The sequence below is a fragment of the Mustela nivalis genome (genome assembly GCF_964662115.1).
Source record: "Mustela nivalis genome assembly, chromosome: 1".
Lineage (NCBI taxonomy): Eukaryota > Metazoa > Chordata > Mammalia > Carnivora > Mustelidae > Mustela > Mustela nivalis.
Genome location: NC_139020.1, coordinates 201,001,650 through 201,028,480, shown reverse-complemented (window position 1 = coordinate 201,028,480; position 26,831 = coordinate 201,001,650). Strand labels below are relative to the sequence as shown.

The following is a 26,831-nucleotide window of genomic DNA, read 5'->3' as shown; positions in this document are numbered from 1 at the left end:
ATCCATTAGAACTTTCTGTAACAAGACAAATGTTATAGATCTGTGCTGTCCATTACAGTAGCCTCTATCTGCGTATAGCTATTTAAGTTTGAACTTGTTAAGATTGAATAAAATCTCTCAAGTTTAGTTTCTCAGATATACTAATTGCATATGATAATGGAGCCCCTGAAATGTAGCTAGTACATCTAAGGACCTGACTTTTTTACATTTTATTTAATTTTTATTAATTTGAATTTAAATAGCCACATATAGTTAATGGCTACTGTATTGGATATCACAGATCTTGATTATTCCCTTACACACATGGATGTTTTTGGTGAGACATTCAGATATTTAGATCTTTATTTATCTAGGACATGGCTGATCAGTGGAAATAGAAAGTTAGTCCCATATATAATTTAAAATTTTCTAGTAGCCATGTTGACAAAAAGTAAAAAAGAAACAGGTTAACTTAATTTTAATCCTATATTTTATTTAATCCAGTGTATCCAAAATATCACTTCCACATGTAATTGATATAAAGCAAATTATTAATGAAATATTTTCCATTCTTTTTCTTCCTGTTCAGTCTTCCAAATCTGGTATATATTTTACACTTAAAATACATCTCAAGTTGGGTCACGTTTCAGGTGCTCAGTAGCCACATGTGGTTCATGGCTATGGTGTTTGACAAGGCAAACTTAGCAATTCTTGCAGTATTGATAAGATTGCATCTATTTATGTACAAAAATGAAAATAAAAAATCACATATTGATTAGTATAAGCTGGTAAGAAAAGTATCAAAGAACATATAGGGCCATGTATTTGATGCTAATAGCAGTATAATATTTGCATGCAACTTGCTGAACAAAATACTGTATCAATTGTAGATGTAAGCTTTAAATTTATAATTGTATATGAGATTAATAGACATACTTGTCTAATATTTTATCATTTTAGGTGTTGTAGCCTTTTTTCTATAGTGATTGCAATTTTCATGTTTTCACAAGCATTGAAAAATCTAAAACATTATTTTTATTCTGTTCTCAGATATAGTGTAGGAAAAATGTTTTCATTTCTATGAAATGTTAAAATGTTTGGTGCTTACATTTGTAGGAGTCTGTGTTCTCAGCTGTGGCCAAGGGCATTGTGGAATCTTGCATGAGCGGTTACAATGGAACCATCTTTGCCTAGTAAGTTCCTGGCTCTGTCCTTATACAAGGGTACAGCAATACGTACTTCTTACTATAGCTGCTGAAATCAATTATCACAAACTTTAGTGGCTTGAAACAATACAAATTTATTATCTTTCAGTTCTGTAAGTCCAAATCTCACTGAGCTACAATAAAAGTGTTGGCAGGGCTGTGTTCCTTTCTGGAGGCTCTAGAGGACGATTCCATTTCTTTGCCTTTTCCAGCTTTTAGAGGCCTTCAAACTGCTTGGGCACAATCCCCTTTCTCTATCTTTGAAGCCAAGAACATGCAACTCTCCCACTCTTCTTCCTCAGTTACATCTCCCTCTGGCTATGACTGGGACAGTTTCCCTGCTTTTACAGATTTATGTGATTGGATTGGCCCCACCAGGATAATCAAGGTGGAGGAGATTAAACTCCACCTCTAGGAGAGGAGAACATCTACTTATATTATTTGGAATTCTTCTTCTTCTTCTTCCTTTTTTTTTTTTTAAGATTTTTATTTATTTATTTATTTGACAAACAGACTTCACAAGTAGGCAGAGAGAGAGGAGGAAGCAGGCTCCCCGCTGAGCAGAGAGCCCAATGCGGGGCTCGATCCCAGGACTCTGGGGTCATGACCTGAGCTGAAAGCAAAGGCTTTAGCCCACTGAGCCACCTACGTTCCTCTGGAATTCTTCTTTGAGGAATATTTGTCCCCCCCCCCCCATTTATTTAATTCTACTTGAAGTTATAATTCAATATATTGTTTTTATCTTACTGCTCATATCTTCCTAGCTTTGCCATTGGGAGCTATTTGAGGTTGGTTTCCGTGTCCCTTTGACATGTCTCATCCTTTTGCTTGAGCACTTCCTTACTTTATGATACTACAGGTTGCTCCTAGCTTATCTGTATTTTCCCTGTCCTAGGCCTAGACTCAGCCGTTTCACCAAGGATCCCTGGTTCCTTTTATTGGAGAATGGTATTTAGAAACCAAGATGTGGGGCACTAGGTGTGTTTGTTGCTACTGGAGTATCATTGCTTCTAGGTCTTCTCAGCAGACAACTAGGTAATAAATGTATATGTACTAAGTCACATATATAGGCCTATCTATAATTGTTTGTTTATATCCATTTGTATATACGTTAAGCTAAACATGTCATGCTTATGTCTGTAATCCAAGGGTTTAGAATCCACATGGGTTCCTTCTAACTTTTCTTTTTTGTGTATCTGTAACTTCCCTTGCTGGCAGTGAGAACCGTGGCACCCACCTTCCATCATCCCTTTACTTCTTTGTTCATCCCCAGTATACACATAAAACACTTTATGAATTGTTATCCTGTATCCCTGTGAGAAACAAATTTATTGATTATAGTTTTGAGGTACAGTTTTTTTTTTTTTTTAAGCCTTACAATTTCTAGTCAAAACCTCCTTTTCTAAGGTTTCTTAGGTCAGCTCCTTTACTGTCCACTCACTCCAGTGCAGGTACGTCATGCATTTGTCGTGCATTCCATCCTGGGACCACAGGCATGCGGGTTGATGTGTTTTGCTTGTTTTTTTAGTTTGCCTGCCTTAAAGTTCACCCTTCGTGATAAATAGAGGTAGAGAATCATGTATTTACCACCCCAGTACTGAAGAGGACAGTTGTTCACCTTAAAGGTTTCCCGTTTGTCCCCCTTGTAGTTAGCCACTCCCCCTTCTCCTATCCGCTGACACCCAGGCTACACTAACATATTTTCCATTCCTAAAGTTCTGCCTTTTCCAGAGTGCCATGTGAATGGAATCATACAATATGTAATCTTTTGGATCTGGCCTCTTCCTCTTAGTAAAAATGCATTTAGATTTGCCTGTGTTGTTGCATGCATCAGTAACTTACTCCTTGGGGCACCTGGTTGGCTCAGTCGGTTGAGACCTCTGCCTTCGGCTTGGGTCATGATCCCAGAGTCCTGGGATCGAGCCCCGCATCGGGCTCTCCGCTCAGTAGGGAGCCTGCTTCCTCCTCTCTCTGCCTGCCCCTATGCCTACTTGTGATCTCTGTCTGTCAAATAAATAAAATCTTTAAAAAAAATTTTTAAAAACTCCTTTTTTTGGTCAATAGTATTTTATTATATGGATGAATCACGATTTGTTTACCTATTTCCTTATGAAGGGATAGCTTAGTTGCTTCTAGTTTTTAGTGATTATGAATAAATTGCTACAAATATTTGAATATTGATTTTTGTGTGAACATAAGTTTTCAAATCGTTTGAGTAAATCCCTAGGAATGCAATTGCCGGACCATATGGTAAGTCTATGATTAACCTTATGAGAAACTGCCAAATTGTTTTCCAAATGTATGTTTAAAGTGATTCATGATCCTGAATTTCTAAATGTTGGCAGACTTAAAATATCACTGTAGATTTAATTGGAAGTAAGATGGCGGTCCAGAAAACATTGTGACCTTGGCAATTATACGAGGTGAATTTTAGTATCATTTCAGATTTATTTCATAAATAGGAATATAACTTGTAATCTTTTTTCTTAGCAGTAGACTTTTAAATTTATTTAGAAGTAGAGCTTTTTAACACCGTGGTGATTTATATGAGACATTTGAGCAGCTGCTGCTTTGTGTGCATGTGACCTTGTTCGTCTGTAATTGGTTCAATGCACAAGAAAATAGAAAGCACATTAAAAAGTATAAATTTTAGACTCATATTGCATATACTTCATTGAAGATTCAGCTTTGCTTTTCATGCTTACTTTTCAGTTGTGTTCAGGAAAACTGAATATTGTGTCATTAGCAGTGAGACAGATACTTATTTTCTCATCTGTCTTCCCAAGAGAAAAAAGATTTTTTTTTTTTCATAGAATATCTTGAGTGGTAAAGTTCAAGAATGAATTTGAAATAAGAGTCAGTTGCAGAGATTTTATTATATATAGAACTGTTATTTTTTACGACCTTGTAGGCATACAAATTATGTTTAATGTGTGATGTATTAATAACTTAATGAAAATTGCTTTTGCTAGAAGGTGGAAATGAGAAACAGTTGGATAAATTGAATGTTTGATTTATTGGTTGGGGAGCGTACTTTTTGGTTTACCTATGACAGTCCCAATTCTAGGGTAGTTACTATTTTTTTTTTAAAGATTTTTATTTATTTGAGAGAGATCACAAGTAGGCAGAGAGGCAGGCAGAGATCAGAGAGAGACGGGGAAGCAGGCTCCCTGGTGAGCAGAGAACCTGCTGTTGGACTCGATCCCAGGACTCTGGGATCCTGACCTGAGCTGAAGGCAGAGGCTTTAACCCACTGAGCCAGCCAGGAGCCCGTCTTTTGGGGCATTTAAACAAAAAATGAATTTAAAAAATTTTTTAAAAGATTTTTATTTATTCACTTGACAGAGAGAGTGTGTATAAGTTGGGGAAGGGGTAGAGGGAGAAGAAGAAGCAGACTCCTGGCTGAGCAGGGAGCCCGAGGCGGGGCTCAATCCGAGGACCGTGGGATCATGACCTGAGCTGAAGGCAGATGCTTAACCTACTGAGCCACCCAGGGGCACCTCAAATTTTTTTAATATTTGTGCAATGAATCCAAGCTAAAGACAGTTGACATCTATCTTTAACATAAGCATTTTTAGTTTTAGTTTTTGTTACTCTTGTTTTTTGGGGTAATGGAGAAAATAAGACACTACATACAAAAGAAGGCCTATAACATAAGGAATTTTAAAATTGCTATATTTTTAAAAGAAGACATTTTAACATCTTTGAAGGCAGAATTTAGGAAAGGAATTGCTAACTTAGAATAGAAAAAGTTGGAAACAGAAGTCCAGTATCTGGTTAAATCAATTATATATGCATAGAATATACAATGTAGCTATTAAAAATAATGAGGTAGGTTGCTATTTACTGGCTTAGAAACATCTGAGATAAAATTAAAGGACAAAATATTACAGAGCAGTATGCGGAGCATTTCAGTTTTGTAAATAAAAATTTACTGAAAATTCTGATGTCTGTGTTTGTATAATCCTGAAGCATTACCAGATAATGAACAGTGTATTTCCTAGTGGTAGAATAGGAAAGAAAGAAAATGAATCATTCACTTGTCACTTAGTATATATATATTTTTTATTAAAGATTTTATCTGGGGCGCCTGGGTGGCTCAGCGGGTTAAAGCCTCTGCCTTCGGCTCAGGTCATGATCCCAGAGTTCTGGGATCGAGCCTTGCGTCGGGCTCTCTGCTCAGTGGGGAGCCTGCTTCCGGCTCTCTCTCTCTCTCTGCCTGCCTCTCCGCCTACTTGTGATCTCTGTCAAATAAATAAATAAAATCTTAAAAAAAAAAAAAGATTTTATCTATTTGGGAGAGACAGAGAGCAAGAGCAAGAGAAGGGGCAGAGGGGAGAGTGAGAGGCAGACTCCTCACTGAGCATGGAACCTGACATGAGGCTCAATCCCAGAACCCTGAGACCATGACCTGAGCCAAAGTCCAGTACTTAACCGATTGAGCCACCCAGGTGGCCCCAATTTTTTTTTTAAATTTTTTATAGTTTTTTTTTAAATTTTATTTATTTATTTGACAGACAGATATCACAAGTAGGCAGAGAGGCAGGCAGAGAGAGAGGGAGGAAGCAGGCTCCCTGCTGAGCAGAGAGCCTTGATGCGGGGCTCGATCCTAGGATCCTGGAATCATGACCTGAGCCGAAGGCAGAGGCTTTAACCCACGGAGCCACTCAGGCGCCCCCTTTTTAAAAAAATTTTTAAGATTTTATTTCTTTATTTGTCAGAGAGAGAGAGTGCACACAAGGAGGGGGTAGCAGCAGGCAGAGGGAGAAGCAGGCTTCTGAAGGAGCAGCAAGCCCAATGTGGGACTTGATCCCAGGAGCCTGGGATCATGACCTGGGCTGAAGACGGGTGCTTAACTGGCTGAACCACCCAGCCGTCCCCCCAGTTTATTATTATTATTTTTTTAAGTAAGGTCTGTGCTTGGGACGCCTGGGTGGCTCAGTTGGTTAAGCAGCTGCCTTTGGCTCAGGTCATGATCCCAGCGTTCTGGGATCGAGTCCCATATCGGGCTCCTTGCTCCGCAGGGATCCTGCTTCTCCCTCTGACTCTGCCTTCCACTCTGTCTGCCTGTGCTCGCTCTCGCTCGCTCTCTCTCTGACAAATAAATAAATAAAATCTTAAAAAAAAAAAAATATTATTAAGTAAGGTCTGTGCTCAACGTGGACCTTGAACTCACAACACCGAGATCAAGAGTTGCATGATCTACCAACAGCCTGGCAGGCTCCTCTACCTAATATACTTTTAAAAAAGAAATAAAATAAGTTTTTGTGGGAAAAATGTATAAACTAGTAGACCATATTAAAGTAGGAGGGTAGGCTTTTAAGTTTCATGTGTAAAAATAACATGTAAAACATTTATTTTTACAGTGGACAGACGGGCTCAGGAAAAACATTTACGATGATGGGTAAGTGAGTTAAGATGATCATTTCCTGACTTAATCCACACCTTCTCCGATGACAGCACCGAAGCACCTAGTACATTCTGGGGGAAGGCATACTTTCTATATACGATGTTGATCTCATAAAGGTAGGGCTGTTTCCCAGGCTTCTGTCAGATTGTGATAGCAAAGTCTGTGTTTGCAGCTCTGTTCCCGGTCAATGCTCAGCGCAGAGTAGGTGCTCCATGGACAGTTTTTGAATTGGGTTTGCTTTTGCTTTTTATTTTTTTTAAGATTTTATTTATTTATTTGAGAGAGCGAGAATGAGCGAGAGAGCCTGGGAAGGGTCAGAGGGAGAAGTAGACTCCCTGCTGAGCAGGGAGCCCTTAATCCCAGGGGGCCAGGATCATGCCCTGAGCCGAATGCAATCATTGAACCAACTGAGCCACCCAGGTGCCCCGAACTAGGTTTAGTGACTTTATATATTTATAAATCTGTGCAATCACCACCCAGATCAAGATTCCCAATCAGTAACTACCTCCCTCCTTCCCCTGAAATATGTATTATGCTGACTTCTCTGTCACCATCAGTTTTGCTTGTTTTTAAGCTTCTACAGATGAAATTTTACTATGTGTCCTCTTATGTCTGGCTTCTTCGCAGCATTAAGTTTCTAAGATTCACCATGTTGTTGGCTATCCTAGTAGTTTATTCCATTGCTCTGTAGTGTATCATTGTACGGGTATGCCACCTTTTCCATTCTAGTGCTGATGGACGTTTGGATTATTTCCAACTTTAGACTATATGTATAATGTGGCCATGACTGCTTTTTCCTATATGTGTTTTTTATTTTTATTTTTAAGATCTTATTTATTTGACAGAGATCACAAGTAGGCAGAGAGGCAGGCAGAGGGGTGAGGGGAAGCAGGCTCCCTGCTGAGCAGAGAGCCCGATGCGAGGCTCGATCCCAGGACTTCAGGATCATGACCTGAGCCAAAGGCAGAGGCTTTAACACATTGAACCACCCAGGCACCCTTGTATGTGTTTTTTAAGGTTCATTTCTAGGAGTGGAATTGCTGGGTCATAGTTACATGTTTATCAGCTCCAATAGATATGGTCATGATAGATATGAAAGTTCTAGGAACTCCATATCCTTGTCTATATGTGGTATTGTCAGTTTTTTAAATTTTAGCCATTCTGGAGTATGCATAGTGTTATCTCATTGTGTTTTTGTTTGCACTTCCCTGGTGTCTGTAGACAGCTAAATACCTTTCACATGTTTATTGGACATTTGAACAGCCTCTCTGTAAAATGCCCATTTAAGCTTTTTTCCCATTTAAAAAATTAGCTTGTCTTTTTCCTACTCATTTGTGGGGATTTTTGTAAAATAGAGAGGTTAGTCCTTTGTCTACAATATAGGTAGCAGATTTTCTCTAGGTTTCTCATTTGTTTTTGCAGTTAAGGTATTTTCCTTTGGTCAAGTTTTTAATTTTCTTGTAGTTGAATTTTGGTTGTGGGTTTTTTCGTTGTTTTTTTTGTTTGTTTGTTTGTTTGTTTGTTTTTTAATGGTTTCTGAACTGTGAGTTGTAGTAAGCAAGAGAATTACTGAGTGAAATGAAAAGGAACCATGAGACCTCTGGGAGAAGCACCTTTCAGACATTAGCCTCTGAGTTGGAAGCATGTTCAAAAGTGTTCATAGAGGGCACCTGGGTGGCTCAGTGGGTTAAAGCCTCTGCCTTCAGCTCAGGTCATGATCTCAGGGTCCTGGGATCAAGCCCTGCATCGGGCTCCTTGCTCAGCATGGAGACTGCTTCCCCTTCTCTGCCTGCCTCTCTGCCTGCTTGTGATCTGTCTGTCAAATAAATAAATAAAATCTTTAAAAAAAAAAAAAAAGTGTTCATAGAACAGCTGAAAGACCTATGGGGCTAGAGGGGAGTTTTCCAGAATAAGGGGCTAGCAGGGATGAAGTTGGAGTTGTACCCTAAGGCCAGGTCATGTAGGACATGGCGATGATTTAGGATTTTGCTGAGTGGGATGTGAAGTCATTGGAAGGTTTTTTTTAAAAAGAACTACGAGATCCGATGTATAATTAAAAAGATTTCTGAGGCAGATGAATGGACTAGACTAGGAGGGGCTAGAGTGGAAGCTAAGGAGCCAAGGCATAGAAGAGGCAGGTGGTGATGAGGGTAACTAAAGAATATATATATATATATATATTTAAGATTTTATTTATTTATTTGACAGAGAGAAAGATCACAAGTAGGCAGAGAGGCAGGCAGAGAGAAAGAGGGGGAAGCAGGCTCCCCGCTGAGCAGAGAGCCCGATGCGAGGCTCAATCCCAGGACCTTGAGATCATGACCTGAGCCGAAGGCAGCGGCTTAACCCACTGAGCCACCCAGGTGCCCCACTAAAGAATATATTGATTATCTTTGTTTATTATTTAACAGGCAAGGGTTATAAAATTATCTGCGCACATATTGTTTATCCTTTTTGATTACTTACTTGCACTTTTCTGCCTCCATTATGTTTGTGTGTATATATACACATACACACACACACACACGGTACAGTTTACAAGGGCCATTTATTTTTTGAAAGCTTTTATTTACTTTAGAGAGAGTGTAGGGGTGAAGGGTGTGGGCAGAGGGAGAGAATCTCAAGCAGCCTCACCACTGAGTGGCTGGGCTCCATCTCAAGAGCCTGAGATCATGACCTGAGCTGAAACCAAGAGTTGGATGCTTATGTGACTGCATCACCAGGTGCCCCTACAAGGGCCATTTAAAATATCCCATGTTAGGAGCGCCCAGGTGGCTCAGTGGGTTAAGCCTCTGCCTTCAGCTCAGGTCATGATCTCAGGGTCCTGGGATTGAATGCTGCATCGGGTTTTCCGCTCGGCGGGGAGCCTGCTTCCCCCTTTCCTTCTGCCTGCCTCTCTGCCTACTTGTGATCTCCCTCTCTCTGTCAAATAAATAAATAAAATCTTTTTTAAAAAATATTCTGGGTTATAGCAACCAAGACAGTGTTAGTGGCTATCATGGGCCCTTCCTTCAGGCCCATTGATGGGCAAGTACTATTCAGTCTCTCAAACTAAAATTTAAGTTGTATGGGGCACAAAGAAGGAACTGATTATACAGTGTGTCATCTTCTTTCTGTATAAATTTCCTTTCAGTATTGTTATTTTGAAGGACTACTGTAGAATTAAGATGAATAGCTACTTAAGTATTTTTTTATATTTCTTTAGGACCATCTGAATCTGATCATTTTTCTCATAACCTGAGAGGAGTAATCCCACGAAGTTTCGAATATTTGTTTTCCTTAATTGATCGTGAAAAAGAGAAGGTAAAACTTGTAAAAATAAAGTGGTTCTATGAAATTCTGGTTTCAAGCAGTTAGCTACTAATAATTAGTTCATAACACATGGAAGGTCATAGGTGGTACTCTACAATGTGGATAAGCTAGTGTGGCATAGAAAAACCTCTCAGTTCTTAAGAAAAAATGAAGGATTCTGAGTTTTTAATTTTTTAAAAATTTTTGGTTTTTAAGCCATGCGTCCTCCGTGAACTCAGAATAAAAGAAAGAAAAATGTACTGCTTCTTAGGCTATCAGGTTTTTGCAAGAGCGAAAGTATAAAGAAAATCTTAACTGAGGAAAACAGATTTATTAAGCCCCATCACTTCCCTGCACATAGGCTCACAGTTGAATGCAGGTATCTCTAGACCCTCAGTATGCCCTGGAGCGATGGGCCCATCCTTGCCTCCTTTGTGGCACCTTCTGCCACCTGATCATAGTTTAGTTTTCATACGTGGTGTGACTCCATCATCCTGGCGAAGTGAGCTTCTTTCTTCCGCTGGCTCTCAGGGTGGGCATTTCTCGTGATTGTGCTTCTTTAGCTTGATGAATTCCATGTTTAGGAGCCCTTAGTGGAACATTTTCTATTGCATGCATACCAAGGAGGCGGATGCACAACATTGGCTTACCATTAGTTCCTTTGCAGAAACGATCCCTAACCTTTACAGTTAGCCCTGTACCTTGGGTGCCAGTGAAAGAACTTCAGCGTTCCACATTCCTGTGGTTAAAAATCCTAGAGAGAGGCTTTTGAGACCAATTATTTTCAGTCTTTTCAAGAATGTAACACTTGATGGAAGTAAAACTTTCTGAGTAAGTCCAGTATATGACAGATAAAAAAGGACTTGCTCTTTCTCATCACAAGGAAAAAAATTTGTAACTGTACAGTGATGGATTTAACTAGATTCACTGTGGTGATTTTTTCTCAACAGATGTAAATTCTGAATTAATATGTTGCACCCCTGAAGCTAACATGTTGTTTATGTCAGTGATCCCTCAGTTTAAGAAGGTGGAATTGCCCATCTGGACTGCTCAAGTCCCACCTCCCTGTCTTGCTTCTGAGTCACTTCCGGAGACCTAGGCCTCCTGGCATCACAGTTTGATGCTGCCTAAAGTTGTCACGATATGTTAAAACTAGTTACCTAGATTTGCAACTGACTTTTATATACCTTGTATTGTGTAAAGGATAGCTTGGAAGGAAATGTAGGCCTTGCGAAGCATTAAAGGCGGTGATGCTCATGAAGGATAGGGATGAACTCGTGAGAAGAAAATGTCTAAACGAGGCTTCACTTTCCAGGCTGGAGCTGGGAAGAGTTTCCTCTGTAAGTGCTCCTTTATTGAAATCTACAACGAGCAGATCTACGACCTACTGGACTCTGCCTCAGCTGGACTGTACTTAAGGGAGCACATCAAGAAGGGAGTCTTCGTTGTTGGTGCCGTGGAACAGGTGGTGACCTCGGCTGCTGAAGCCTATCAGGTACCCGACACCGTGAGCACTTTGATCCTTAGGCAACATCGCATGCTGTGAAAAGCACTTTGATCTCAAAAAAAGCAAGAATTGAGCTACTAAAAATAATTCCATAAAGGCGTGACACAGAATGTTCATGAGAAGAAAAAAGAATATGACTGATCTCCCCTTAGTTCGAATAGGACTTTGAAAGCCTCTTGATTTTGCATGATTTTGGTGCTGTTTGATCCAGTCAGGGACCCTGCAGGGCCCATAGGGACAGTTTGTTAGTGTCGTATTTCTCCAGTGATTCTCCCTGGGAGCTGCCCCTTTGAGGAGCTTCTGGGATTGCTGCTTTTTAAACCAATGGGCTGTTCTCTTCCCTTTATTTTCTACCCTTGTTTACTTATTAGGTAAACAAGTTAGCACTTGGCTCAGGGCAAATAAACCTTTTTTATTTTAAGATTTTATTTATTTATTTGACAGAGATCACAAGTAGGCAGAGAGGCAGGCAGAGAGAGAGGAGGAATCAGGCTCCCTGCTGAGCAGATTATAACCTGAGCGGAAGGCAGAGGCTTTAACCCACTGAGCCACCCAGGTGCCCAGGGCAAATAAACCTCTTGACAGGAATTTACAAAATACGGCATTTTTATGCCATCTGATCTGGCCAATTGATTTTAAACGGTTTTTTATCGTGTGATATTTGACACATACGAAATACTACCACATGCATAGAAGTTACTAGCTTAATGTTAAAATGAACGCAGAGGACCTTAAGAATTCAAGACCCAGATATCATCAATACTATCATGTCAACCTGTGTGCCCCTCCCTACCACATGTCCCTGGCTCCTTCCTAAAAATCAACACTGTGCTGAATGTCACGATCATTTCCTTCCACTTTTTTTTTTTTTAAGATTTTATTTATTTACTTGAGAGAGAGAGAGAGAGACAGTGAGGGAGCACGAGAGGGGAGAAGGTCAGATGGAGAAGCAGACTCCCTGCTGAACAGGGAGCCCAATGCAGGATGTGGGACTCAATCCCTGGACTCTGGGATCATGACCCGAGCCAAAGGCAGTGGCCCAACCAACTCAGCCACCCAGACGCCCTCCTTCCACTTTTAAATCACCTACATATGTATTTCTGAAAATGTTAGTTTTGCCTGTTTTTGAGTTTTAATAAATCATGTGTATTTAGCTTTCTATAACTTTTTAAAACTCCACATTTATGAAATTTTTATCCATGTCGTATATCACTTATCTTCACTGCTGTGTAGTTCATTGTACGAATATTTGTGTGTCTGTGTTGTCTGTGTGTGTGTATGTATCACAGTTCAGTAATTTATTCTTCGATCTTCAAACTTTTTAAACTGTGACTCTCATAGTAAGCAATAGGTTTTACCTGTGACCCAGTGTGTGTGTGTGTTCTTGTGTATATATACATACCAAAAAAAATTATGTTGAGATTTTGGTTGGAATTCCATTGTAGTTTTGGCTAAAATCAACGGTAAAAATTCTGTATTAGAGCCATGCAGGCATTTTACAAACTCTTCTTGGGTCAGAAGTTTTGGGAAGTTTTTTGTTTCTAGAAAATTTCAGTTTCCTCTCAGTTTTCAAATATATTGACATACAGCTGTTCTCAGTATTCTCATTTTTAAAATACTTCGCTGTATTTCATTTTCTTTTTTTACATAGTTGATATTATTTACGTGGCTTTGCTCTTTTAAGGTTTTCTTTGTTTTTCCTTGGGTTCATCCTGCTATCCTTGTTCCAACTAATTAAGCTGGGTGCTTAGGTTAGTAGGCCCTTTCTTTTGTGGTGGAAGTGTTTAATGCTATTAAATGTTAAGTGTTACTACTTATTATTGCTTAAACCACACACAAGTTTTATAAAGCTTTTTTTTTTTTTTTTTTTTAGTTTTATTTACTTATTTGAGAGAGAGAGAGAGATCACAAGTAGGCAGAGAGGCAGGCAGAGAGAGAGGGGGAAGCAGGCTCCCTGCTGAGCAGAGGGTCCAATGTGAGGCTCAATCCCAGGACCCTGAGATCATGACCCGAGGCAAAGGCAGAGTCTTAACCCACTGAGCCACCCAGGTGTCCCCACACAATTTTTTAATATCTTAATTGTCTATGGACTTAAGTATTTTTCCATTATAATTTTATTTTTTGACCCATGAATCGCTTAGAAATGCTTGAAATTCCAGATTTATGGTAATTTAAAATTTATTTATCATGTTGACTCTTAATTGCCACGGGATCAGAAAATATGGTCTTATGTGATGCTTTGAAATTTATTGAGAAATGATTTATGAATTAATACAGTCGCCAGTTTTGTTAGTTTGTGCATGAGAAGAATATATATCCTTGGGTAAGGGTTTTACACTTTTACTAATATTTTTGTCTGTATACTCTGTCAGTATGAAAATGGCTGTTGTGTCACTTATAAGTTGTAGCAATTTTCCCTTTTGCATAGGTGCTGTCTGGAGGATGGAGAAACAGACGTGTGGCTTCGACGTCAATGAATAGAGAATCTTCTCGGTCTCATGCAGTCTTTACAATTACAATAGAGTCGATGGAGAAAAGCAATGAGACTGTGAATATAAGGACCTCCCTACTCAATCTGGTGGACTTAGCAGGATCCGAAAGGCAAAAAGACACCCATGCAGAAGGGATGAGGTTAAAGGTAATAGTGGAGTTATGATCTTCAACTTGTGTGTGAATTAATTACTGGAAGTCAGTACCAACGTGAGTGTGTGGAGGTCACAAAGGAATCAGAATGTGCTTCCATTCTAAAGATGTGGAAATTTTTGTTGTGGGGTAGGGACATTAAACATACGTGGGCTAGAACAAGTGTGTCGGTAGCCAGAGTATTTGAATTCATGCCAGAAAGGATGGCAGTACAAATATCAGCCAGGGCCAGAGGAAGAAGGGACTGGATTGCTTGGGGGAAACATAGAAAAGAAGGAGTTCTTGAGTTGGGTTCTCCAAGGGGGCAGGATTTGGATTGGGAGAGAACAGGGAATACATGCCCAGCAGGGGGACACCTCAAGGGTCATTATGAATGCAGAGGGAGTATGGCATTCGGCATTTCAGCGCAGGTCAATGAATGGGTTGGGTCCTAGGTGCAAGCAGGCCCAGATCACCCAGATCACCGAGGACCAGGAGGGCCAGACCAGGTTTGCATTCAGTTCTCTGAATGCTGGGAAACACTGAAAAGTTTTGAGTGATTTCATGCAAAAGATCACCAAGGACCAGGAGGGCCAGGCCAGGTTTGCATTCAGTTCTCTGAATGCTGGGAAACACTGAAAAGTTTTGAGTGATTTCATGCAAAAGTCCGTTTTATAGAAGCTTAGCCATCTGGCCAATCATACCAGACTCATGAGGGGAGGGTCTGGAGAGAAAGGAGGGCAGCTAAGGTGGTTAATATTTCAGGGGGAGAGCAAGGACCCAGTCCTAGGATGAGGGATTGGCAGTGGGACCTGAGGTTCTCCGGATACATTTTACTGCTCTGTAAATGTGTGTGGTCTGTTTTGTCAGTAAAGGGTGTGGATGCTGTAGGTGAAAGTGTATGAGGGCTGGGGGGGAGTGTCAGAAATGGTGAAGGACCATCTACTATTTACATTGAAAATGAGAATCTGGGACACCTGGGTGGCTCAGTGGGTTAAGCCGCTGCCTTTGGCTCAGGTCATGATCCCAGGGTCCTCGGATTGAGTCCCGCATCGGGCTCCTTGCTCAGCAGGGAGCCTGCCTCTCTCTCCTCCTCTGCCTGCCTCTCTGCCTGCTTGTGTGCTTTCTCTCTCTCTCTTTCTGACAAATAAATAAAATCTTTAAAAAAAAAAAAAAAGAAAAAAGAAAAGAAAGTGAGGATCTGAGCTTCCTAAGCTCTCAGGCAGTTTCAGGTGAACTTAGGCTCATGTTACTTTTTTTTTTTTTTTTTAAAGATTTATTTATTTATTTGACAGAGGCAGAGATCACAAGTAGGCAGAGAGGCAGAAAGAGAGAGAGAGGAGGAAGCAGGCTCCCCGCTGAGCAGAGAACCCGATGTGGGGCTCAATCCCAGGACCCTGGGATCATGACCTGAGCCGAAAGCAGAGGCTTTAACCCACTGAGCCACCCAGGTGCCCCTAAGCTCATGTTTCTATGGAGACACGAAGCAGAGAGAAATAGCCAGTTTTTATAATAGGACATATGCTGGTCTTGTTTCAAGTGCTTCATGTGTATTAACTTATTTAATCTTCCCAGCATCTCTGGAAAGTAGGTACTGTGATCCTTTCAGTTTTGGAGAAACAGGAGTGAAATTGTCCGGGGGGTTCACAGCTAGGAGTAGATCGGAATTCAAGCAGAAGTAGCCCAGCTCACAGACACTGCTGTCAACACCTTTCTGATTTACTGACTGATAAAACAGCTGCAGTTGAACTCCGAGCATCTTGCTTGAGAATACGCACATTCTCTCTTCTGTACTCCGACCACTGCAGACCCAGTTATTGAAGTATGATAACTACAATAAAAATCCAGTGTAGCATATTCAACCCCAACATTTTGCCCTCCCCAAACCACTTTTTTTTTTTAAGCCTGCTTCCTCCCCTCTCTCTTTGCCTGCCTTTCTGTCTGCTTGTGATCTCTGTCTGTCAAATAAATAAATAAAATCTTAAAAAAAAAAAAAGATTTTATTTATTTGACAGAGATCACAAGTAGAGAGAGGGGGGTAGCAGTCTCCCTGCTGAGCAGAGAGCCCGATTCGGGGTTTGATCCCAGGACCCTGGGATCATGACCTAAACCGAAGACAGAGGCTTTAACCCACTGAGCCACCCAGGCGTCCCCCCAAACCACTTTTTTTTTTTTTTTAAGATTTTATTTATTAATTTGACAGAGAGAAATCACAAGTAGACGGAGAGGCAGCCAGAGAGAGAGAGAGGGAAGCAGGCTCCCTGCTGTGCAGAGAGCCCGATGCAAGACTCGATCCCAGGACCCTGAGATCATGACCTGAGCTGAAGGCAGTGGCTTAACCCACTGAGCCACCCAGGCGCCCCGCCCAAACCACTTTTTAAAAGGGTCTTATTACACTTTACAGAATTAGACTGAATAATCTATTCTGATAAGTTCATCAGTGACTTTGTGGGATGTGGAATGAATGGGTTATTATTCACACTCTTTTAATGTAGCAAACATTTTAACATAAAAGTATTGAAAAATACTCCTTATTAATTCGCCTTTTTCTCTGTTCTTTCCCAGCTTTTATCCCTACCTATAGGTCAATTTAAAACTCTTAGAATTATGAGGTGGCTTTTTGTTTTCTTTACATAATTTCTGTGTTTGTCTTTGAATATAAAAATTGCAGAGTGGGTCAAATAAGGAAAAGGTTAGGGAGTAGTTGAGGACATCTGGTGGAAAGTCAGTTATCCTTAGTAATATTCTGTGACTGAAAAAAAAAAAGATAATATTGTCCATGACTTGATGTTCCATTCAAAATTCACTGCTAGGCATATTTTAATTCAAAATACTAAAATGAAACCAGTGCATCTCGATTTTTATTCTTTTTCCCCTTAGGAGGCAGGTAATATAAACCGGTCATTAAGCTGCCTGGGCCAAGTGATTACTGCGCTTGTCGACGTAGGTAATGGAAAACAGAGGCACGTTTGCTACAGAGACTCCAAACTTACCTTCTTACTTCGGGTAAAGTAGACCATTGGCTTCCTGGGCCCTTTTTTGGGTTATGCTCACTGTGGTTGACAGTCATGTACTCTCTCAGCCTTAGTGGTAAGAATATCCATTTTCTTTGCTTAACAAAGTACTTATGGTTTCTTCCCTGAAAATGTATACCATTCATATCATTAAACAGGATTCCCTTGGAGGCAATGCCAAAACAGCCATCATCGCAAATGTTCATCCTGGATCCAGGTGTTTTGGGGAAACACTGTCAACACTTAATTTTGCTCAGAGAGCCAAGCTGATTAAAAATAAGGTAAAATACTGAGTACAATTAAGTAAATTAGAAAAATACTTAAGCTTGTAATTGCCCTAATATAAACACTAACTTCTATTTATTTCTCTTTGAAAGCTTAATTCTTTTTTTTTTTTTTAAAGATTTTATTTATTTATTTGACAGAGATCGCAAGTAGGCATAGAGGCAGGCAGAGAGAGAGAGGAGGAAGCAGGCTCCCCGCCAAGCAGAGAGCCCGATGCGGGACTCGATCCCAGGACCCTGAGATCATGACCTGAGCCGAAGGCAGCGGCTTAACCCACTGAGCCACCCAGGCGCCCTGAAAGCTTAATTCTAAGCAAGATTTGTTTCATCTTTCCTAGCTTTCTGTATTGCTCAAGGAATTTGAGATCTAGATTAGGTCTTATGGTTGGTATGGTTTGACTTGATTTTTCTTAAAGGAAGGCAGAGTTTTTCCTTTCTAACTGGGTTGGAGACTAAATTTATTTACCCAAACCATTGCTAACAGAGGGATTGGTGTGTGTGTGTGTGTGTGTGTGTGTGTGCGCGCGCGCGCATGTGCGCACTCGCTGGGGCTTCACTATGAAGACAGTTTGATGTTGACAAGCTTTGCCTTTTACGTTGTTTGTACCTGCAAGGATTCGCCGTTTTCCTTTCTTCCTTTCTTTCTTTCTTTCTTTTTTTTTTTTTTAAGATTTTTATTTCTTTGACAGACAGAGATCACAAGTAGGCAGAGAGGCAGGCAGAGAGAGGGGGTGGCGGAAGCAGGCTCCCTGCTGAGCAGAGAGCCCAATGTGAGGCCTGATCCCAGGACCCTAAGATGATGACCTGAGCTGAAGGCAGAGGCTTTAACCCACTGAGCCACCCAGGCGCCCCTCCCCATTTTTCTTGTATATAAGAAGCTTCCTTGATATTTGTGTACACCAGTGGTCAAAGAAGCTTTTCTGTAAAGGTAAATATTTGAGGCTTCTTAGATAGCGTCTGTCCTAGCTACTCAGCTCTGCCTTGGTGGTGAGAAAGCAGCTGTCAGTAGTATGCAAACATAAGGGCATGACTGTGTTCTAGTGCAGCTCTACTTACAAAAACAGATGGCAGACATATTTGGCTATGAGCAAGCAGCTCTTTAACAGCCCCCGGAGCAGGGGTCCCCCACTTCTTTTGGAAAGGCTGGATGCCCCTTTGGTTCTAGACAAAAGAATTACAGTGCCATGAATTGGCAGACTAATTTCCTCTTTCTCTCAGATGAGAAGTTGGTCATTTCTGTCCCCCAGGTAGACTCCATGATCATCCTAGCGTGTAAAAGTAAAGAGATCCATGTTGCCTCTTCTCCTGGATAAGTCAGAAGAGTATAGGTCTAGTTGTTGATTTATTTTATTGGATTATGACTCTGTAGTGGGGTATTCATAATATAAGGAGGAAAAATCACTAGGGCTTCCTGACCCTGTCTCTTGGGGCTTACTAAGAGTTTTTGGAGAGTGGAGAACAGCAGGGATAATTAGGATTATGATGTCACTGATGGGGCAGTGATGTCAGAATGTACAGGGAGTGCCTTGAAATGAGACTGGCGGTAAGCATCAGAAGCAACTAGAAATGGCTGCTGAATACATCAAACGGTAAAACCAGGAGGAGCCTTAGTACTAATTATTAGCAATGGTAAGTCCTATTCTGCAGCCTGCTGGTGGGAAGTGACTAGGATATCTGGGACTCATTTAACCATGTGCTGTTTAGATTTTTCCCAGTGGGCAGACCTGGCTTAAGACAAGAACACGGGGACCTCAGGACTGTGTCAGAAAGTTTTCCTCCCTTTTTAGGATATTGGGTATTTCACAGCTGGGGCCCTTTGAGCTGATTGGTAGTTAAACTGTTAGCTCTTATTATCACCCTCTAGGTGTTATGGGCCTTTTTGAACCTCTTAGAAGTTGTCTTAACGAGGGGCTCAGTTGGTTAAGCATTTGCCTTCAGCTCAGGTCGTGATCCCAGGGTCCTGGGATTGAGTCCAGCATCATTGTCTACCTGCAGCTCCCCCTGCTGGTACACTCACACGTGTGCACGCGCACTGGCTTTCTCTCAGATAAATAAAATCTTTAATAAAAAAAAAAGTTTTGGGGCACCTGGGTGGCTCAGTGGGTTAAGCCTCTGCCTTTGGCTCAGGTCATGATCTCAGGGTCTTGGGATGGAGCCCCGCATCAGGCTTTGCTTAGCGGGGAGGCTGCTTCCCCCTCTCTCTGCCTGCCTCTCTACCTACTTGTGATCTCTGTCAAATAAATAAAATCTTAAAAAAAAAAAGTTGTCTTAAAGAAGTCATTCCTTTAAGATAATTTTTTCAGGAAACGTTTCTTTAAAATAACATTTAGTGTGATAATAAAACAGAAATAGAGCTGTCCACCAACTCCTCTCTTCAGGAGGGCTATTAGGAAATACAGGGGTGGATTCTTTTGGAGAAGGGGGTTTCTGCTAAGCTGATGGAGCTCAGGCCAGCTCTGCTGTTCATCGTCCCCTTAGAGTGGGCCAAGACAGAGGGGAGGGGATGCTCCTTCCAGAGGGGAAGAGCTGTTTGCTCTTCTCCATGGGGTTGGGGCTCTCCCAAGAAGCAGCAGTGTTAGGTGCACACACCCAGATCCCTGGGTGGCTCAGCCCAACAGGGTGGACCCCTAAGTGGGAGCATCCAGGAGGGGTGATGAGTGGGGGAGAGCCCGTGACTGTAGGTATGAGGCAAAGGGAAGGGAGGCTTCCTCCCCCCCCCTAGCACACTGTGAATCTAGGGGCCTTGCGACCGTTTGTGGGCTGGGAGTGTGGTTTTGTTTGGTGTTTGTCACTCTAGATCCTATAACAAATAGAATCACAAGTCTTGTATGACTCAAGAGTATTCTTTTAATGCTTTTTTTTTTTTTTTAAAGATTTTATTTATTTATTTGACAGAGAGAAATCACAAGTAGATGGAGAGGCAGTCAGAGAGAGGGAGAGAGAGGGAAGCAGGCTCCCTGCCGAGCAGAGAGCCCGATGCAGGACTCGATCCCAGGACCCCGAGATCATGACCTGAGCCGAAGGCAGCGGCTTAACCCACTGAGCCACCCAGGCGCCCCTCTTTTAATGCTTTTTAAAAAATTCCTGAACAGGCAGTGGTCAATGAAGACACCCAAGGAAATGTGAGCCAGCTCCAGGCTGAAGTGAAGAGGCTCAAAGATCAGCTGGCCCAGTTTACTTCAGGGCAGCTACTACCGGAAGGCTTTCTGACCAAAGGTGAGATGAACACAGTGTCCTTCATCCTGAGGAAGACCACATGCGGATATTAGTTTGAGAACCCTCTGATGACAGGCACAGTACAGTAAAGCTACCCCCATTTTTGAACAAGTGTATTTGTTTTACCCACCTGGGAACACGGTATAGGCATCTCTCAGGGATTCTGCAGGTTCGGTGCCAGACCGTTGCGGTAAAGCCGATACTACAGTAAAGCCATTCAGTAAATAAAACTTAGGTTTATACTATACTGTAGTATATTTTGTGCAGTAGTGTTATGTCGAAAAACACAATGTACATACATACTTTAAAAATATTCAGTTGCTGAAAAATGGTAGCCACCATCTGAGCCTTCAGCAACTGTAACCTCTCTGCTGCCGGAGGGTCTTGCTTGCACGATGATGGCTGCTGACTGATCCGGCCGGTGGCTGCTGAGGGCTGGGACAGCTGTAGCAATTTCTTAAAATAAGACAACAGTGAAGTTTGCTGCATCGATTGCCTCTTTCTTTTGCGAATGATTCCTCTGTAGCATGAAATGCTGTTTGATAGCCCCTTACCCACCACAGGACTTCTTTCGGAATGGGAGTCGGTCCTCTCAAGTCCTGCTGCTGCCCTGTCAGCTCAGGTCATGTGACGCCCTAAACCCTTTGTGGTCATCTCAGCAGTCTTCACAGCACTTGTCTTCCGCACGAGTAGATTCTAGCTCAGGGAACCTTATGTTCCTTGTCCCATTAGAAGTAATTCCTCATTCGTTCATGTTTTATCAGGAGCTTGGAGCAATTCAGTCCCATCGTCAGGCTTCACTTGTGGTTCTAGTTCTGGGGCTATTTTCCCCACATCTCTGGTTATTCCCTCCACTGAGAACTCGAATCCCTCAAAGTCCTCCACAAGGGCTGGAATCCACTTCTCCCAAACTCCATATTGACATTTTGACCTCTTCCTCTGAATCACGATTACTCTTATGGCATCTAGGATGGTGAATCGTTTCCAGATTTTCAGTTGACTTTGCCCAGATCCAGTAGAGGAACATTAGCACTTGATGCTTTGCCTTGTACTTTGACATTAGGGAGACGACTTCTTTCCTTGAACCTCATGAGCCAACCTCCGCTGGCTTCAGACTTTCCTTCTGCAGCTTCCTTAGTTCTCTGAGCCTTCACAGAATTGGAGAGAGTAAGGGTTTTGCTCTGGACTAGGCTTTGGCTTAAGGGAATGTTGTGGCTGGTGTGATCTTCTATCCAGACCACTAAAAGTTCTCCCTGAGAGCAATAAGGCTGTTTTGCTTCCTTATCATTCATGGATTTGCTTGAGTAGCACTTTCCACTTCCTTCCAGAACTTTTCCTTCACATTCGCAGCCTGGCTAGCTGTTTGGAGTAAGAGGCCTCGCTTTCAGCCTGTCTTGACTTTCAGCGTGCCTTCCTCACTAAGCTTAATCATTTCTAGCTTTAGGATTATAGTGAGACGTGCAACTTTTTTTTCACTTGAACACTTGGAGGCTATCGTGGGGTTATTAAAGGGCCTAATTTCCATATTGTTGTGTCTCAGAATAGGGAGGCCTAGGAGAGGGAGAGAGATGGGAAGAGCCAGGCAGTCAAGCAGTCAAGCATTCAGAAAACACATTTATTCATTAAGTTTGCCATCTGATATGGGCATGGTTTGTGGTGCCCAAAGTAATTACAGTGGTAACATCAAAGATCACTGATCCCAGACAGATAACTGTAACAAATATAATAACAATACTGAAAAATGTCGAAACGTTGCAAGAATTACCAGAATGTGACATAGAGACGCAAAGTGAGCAAATGCTATTGGAAAAATGGTACCAGTAGGCTTGGTCGATGCAGGGTTGCCACAAACTCTCCACTGGTAAAGAATGCAGTATCTGCAAAGCATGATACAGCAACACACAGTAAAACTAGAGATGCCCATACTTTGTAATCAGGTAACAGATCCCATATGTCCATGATATCCCCATATCTATGGATGTGATGGGAAGGCGGTGTAGAAATAATCTTGAATAATTCTTTCCTCACAGGTGCTGAAAAAAGATAGTAATTTCGTTTAGATCCACTTCCAGGATTCAGTCATAAGTAACATGTATGTGTTTACTAAACAGGATGAAAGAACTTATTTTTCTTCAAAGAATCGCTAATATGTAGATAGGATTGATTTGAAATCTGTGATCTGGGTACAACAGTCTGATTCTTTTAGATTGAGAACAGTCAGAGGCTGTTTTAGCTCAATACTTGGCCCTAAAATTTGAGAGATAAACATTTTTTTCCATTTTCTTTTCTTTCTTACTGGATCAATTACAGACAAAGATCAGACTAATTACATGAAGTATTTTCAAGAGGCGATGTTGTTCTTTAAGAAATCTGAACAGGAAAAGAAGGTAGGAAACTGAGTCGGTTAAAGGGCATTCTGGATATTTTAGGCTTTTGCTCCATGGCACCTTTCTGAGTGAAATAAAGGGCACAAGTAAATAAAGAAAATGAAGAAAAACTGTGGAAAATTTAATTTTGCCCTTGGGATTAAGTGTCAAGTTAGTGTTTATTGCTTGGTTTGTGGAAATTCAGCCTCCCTGAATTTCAGGGAGGCTGAATTCCTTTTCATGCTTAACCAAATTATGAATTTCTTAAGTCTCTGGTAGAGAAAGTTACCCAGTTAGAAGACCTCACCCTCAAAAAAGAAAAATTTATTCAATCTAATAAAATGATTGTGAAATTCCGAGAGGATCAAATAATGCGCCTGGAGAAGCTCCTCAAGGAATCCCGGGGAAGTTTTCTGCCTGCGGAGCAGGATCGCTTGTTGTCGGAATTAAGGGATGAAATCCAAACTCTGCGGGAACAAGTGAGTGTATGACATTTGTAGTATTTCTAAAAAGAAGGGAGGTTCGGGGCAAATTTAAGTTTGCCACCAAATTCATGTGAGTTAATATAACGGAAAAGTGTTTTTGAACGAATTTAGCTGACTTGTATGATTGCACAACTTCTTCCCCCCATTTTCCATGATGGTAAAATTAAGAAGGAGGGGAGGAACTGTGAGATGCTGCATTAGCGTCCCACCCAGCAGGCAAGTGTCCCTTGTCCCTTGTCCCGGTGAGCAGTTGTCTGAATCAGCAGTCTCTGTACATTGGGATCCTTCCAACTTCTTCCCCACACCCTTTGGGGCCCTTCCAACTTCTTGATGCTTTTTTTCCTTTTCCCTGGGGAGGATGGGTAGTTAATACAGGCACATCGTTAGGGGAAAAAAAAAAATCAAATCTGTTTCTGACTTTTGTACTTTTCTGAGGCTTTTTAATGCATATACAAACTAATATGGATATTTTTACTTTTATAATCATTTTCAACACAAAAGGCAACTTTGCGTACGTACTTTTCTGCTGTCTCTTTCACTTAATATATTTTGGAGGAGGTGGCTTCCTGGTCGATAGAGCGTATCCTTCTTTGCTATAGTGTGTTAATGTCAACAGCCCCGGTTGCATGAAGAGTCGGCCACAGTGTACACTCTTGCACGTTTTTCCCTATGAGCCCATGCCTGGGTGAAAATTTCAAGGCACAGGCCCAGACACGGAATAATGGCGTCGTAGGCTACGCACATGCTCCGTGTGGTCACAACTGCCAGGTTGCTGTCCACAGCCCTTGCGGCGGACCACTGTCCACAGAGCGTGCAGCATTCCTAACGTTTCCAAATGGCTTGGCGGCAGGATTGGTTATTGAGGAAATGTCTGTCTGTCTGTAAATCTGTAATTGTTCTATGTCACAGATAGAACACCATCCCAGAGTTGCAAAATATGCAATGGAAAACCATTCCCTCAGGGAGGAGAACAGAAGATTGAGATTATTAGAGCCTGTGAAAAGAGCCCAAGAAATGGATGCCCAGACCATTGCTGTACTAGAAAAAGCTTTCTCTGAAATATCTGGCACAGAGAAAAAGGACAAGGGTAAGAAATGATTGTTGTCTGCATGTCTTCTAGGGACGTGGTTGAGGGGGATGCTGTTGAAAAAGCATTTTATTGTCTCACCGGTAGGGTCTTCCTTTTGGCCTCAAGACCTAGTATGCTAATTTCTTTCTTTCTTTTTTTTTCTTTAAGATTGTATTTATTCATTTGACAGAAAGAGCACAAGCAGGGGGAGCAGCAGGGGGAGATGGAGAAGCAGGCTTCTGCTGAGCAGGGAGCTGGATGCAGAGCTAGATCCCCAGACCCTGGGATCATGACCTGAACTGAAGGCAGACGCTTAACCAACTGAGTCACTCAGGCCCCCCCTCCCCCCGAGTGTGCTAATTTCTTATGTACATACTTAGGCTTTTATGTTACCAAAAGGCGTTTTCCAAACTCCTTTCTCATAAATCTCTTAGTATTGAGTTACGCAGGCTAAGAGACGTTATCAACAAAATATTTGTTATGGTTCTTTTTGGTTGCTAAAAGTTTGATTCAGATATTTCTCTTAATTTTTATTAAATGAAATTTTTCCTGCTTTAACTATCTGAAATTAAAAGTGTTTAACTGGGGCACCTGGGTGGCTCAGTGGGTTAAGCCGCTGCCTTCGGCTCAGGTCATGATCTCAGGGTCCTGGGATTGAGTCCCGCATCGGGCTCTCTGCTCAGCAGGGAGCCTGCTTCCCTCTCTCTCTCACTCTCTGCCTGCCTCTCTGCCTACTTGTGATCTCTCTCTGTCAAATAAATAAATAAAATCTTAAAAAAAAAATAAAAATAAAAGTGTTTAACTAATGAACACCGGTGATTGTCAAGTGGATGATGTTTACCTGTCTGGCTAAGGTCTGTACAGTGTGAGAGGCATCTGTAGGTCAGACTCCTGATCCCAGCTCGGTGCTTGTGTCCTGAGGTGGTGGGTGCCGGCCAGACCCTGTTAGTTCTATACTGGCCAGCATGCACTGGTAGTTCTACATTATTTCTGTCTGCTTTTGCTCTGTGAAAAGTGGTTTAGTTGGCATCAAATCTCACACGTTGGGTAGCTACTGGTGTTAATGGCCTGGGACTTGGCAACAAAGTCTATGTTTGCCCCACTCTCAGAGTGAATATTTTCGTGGGCTTTCATTAGATTCCATCTCAGCCTTTGTCATTTCAGATCAAAATTGAGAACACCGTAATCTCATTCTGCAATTGCAACAAAGCCTGTTTGTGTCCATTTAAAATTTTTCATTTTTCAAGTCTTCTTCTACTCTGTTATGACTCAATAAAAGAATAAAATTTGGTTGTGAAGAGACTGATTTTAGATGCAAAGTTAAGATCAGGTTTTGCGTATTATTTCAGCTATTTTTCCCTACAGTGGTCTGTATTTTGTTGGCCATTTTGACCTCAAATAATTCCTTGACTTACTGCCTTTGAAAGATACTAACAGTCATTTCTTGATCCCATCATCTTTTTTAAAAATTAATTTATCTTTAAAATTTTATTTCAATTCAATTAACTAACATATAATATATTATTAGTTTCAGAGGTGGAGTTCAATGATTCATCAGTTGCATGCAATATCCAGAACCCACCATCTTCTAAACAAAGATCATTCTCTAAACAACTTTACACGATGTTTTCCCACAGTGGAACTTGTCAGAACTCTCTTCAACATATCCATCTGGTCCTAAGCAATCCCTGAAAATATTTCCTACCAGTTAGATGACCCCAAGCTCTTTCAACGTGTAGCCTTTGCTCTTTAGTTCCTTTCCTGAGTAATTTATTGACTGTTCACTTTATCCGTTAGCACGAATTTCTGCAGCACTGGCCTGCTGACATCTCAGTGGCCTGATGCGTGCTGTACTTCATGGTTTGCCCTTTCTCCCGATGGCAAAGGTCTTGCCTTCAATATGCCCCTACATCCTGGGGCTTCTCAGCTTCTCAGAAACAACTTCCAGCACTCTTTGACACACTACATTGTGTCATATCTCCGGCTGAGTTACAGGCTCTTGTTCTTTGGGGTCCACTTACCAATCCATCTCTCATTTTCCCTTCTTTGCTTCGAAATTAATACCCGGCAGAGAACTTAGAAAACAGGTTCTTTTCTTTCTCTTTCAAAGACTAAGTTGTTTCCTTATTACCAGGTCAACAAGGATTTTCTCCTAAAGCTCCAAAGGAGCCATGTTCATTAGTGAACACCGAGAAGCTGAAAGCACAACTCTTGCAAATTCAGACAGAGCTAAATAATTCGAAGCAAGAATATGAAGAATACAAAGAACTAACGAGGTAAAGTATAAATCCACGTTCATGCTTACCTGTCTTAATATTTCTTTTTTAAGATTTTATTTATTTATTTGACAGAGATCACAAGCAGGCAGACAGGCAGGCAGAGA

At 41.4% G+C, this 26,831-nt stretch overlaps 1 protein-coding gene across 3 annotated transcripts in view; it reads left to right on the top strand.

Moving 5' to 3' along the window:
* KIF15 (kinesin family member 15) overlaps positions 1 to 26,831 on the top strand; it is a 71,939-nt gene that overhangs the window by 12,771 nt on the left and 32,337 nt on the right. For 2 of the 3 annotated variants that reach the window (XR_014304593.1, XM_082705769.1), the window contains exons 4-15: positions 1,096 to 1,172; positions 6,551 to 6,588; positions 9,800 to 9,897; positions 11,201 to 11,380; positions 13,821 to 14,030; positions 16,895 to 17,020; positions 17,187 to 17,309; positions 20,405 to 20,528; positions 22,839 to 22,915; positions 23,164 to 23,373; positions 24,289 to 24,466; positions 26,583 to 26,724. Coding sequence is in view for 2 of the 3 variants with exons in the window: in XM_082705769.1 (XP_082561895.1) it covers positions 1,096 to 1,172; positions 6,551 to 6,588; positions 9,800 to 9,897; positions 11,201 to 11,380; positions 13,821 to 14,030; positions 16,895 to 17,020; positions 17,187 to 17,309; positions 20,405 to 20,528; positions 22,839 to 22,915; positions 23,164 to 23,373; positions 24,289 to 24,466; positions 26,583 to 26,724 (1,583 nt within the window). In the remaining variant the exon portion in view is untranslated. Of the gene's footprint in view, positions 1 to 1,095; positions 1,173 to 2,079; positions 2,220 to 6,550; positions 6,589 to 9,799; positions 9,898 to 11,200; positions 11,381 to 13,820; positions 14,031 to 16,894; positions 17,021 to 17,186; positions 17,310 to 20,404; positions 20,529 to 22,838; positions 22,916 to 23,163; positions 23,374 to 24,288; positions 24,467 to 26,582; positions 26,725 to 26,831 lie in introns of all 3 variants that reach the window. The other variant, XM_082705770.1, reaches the window with a different exon arrangement.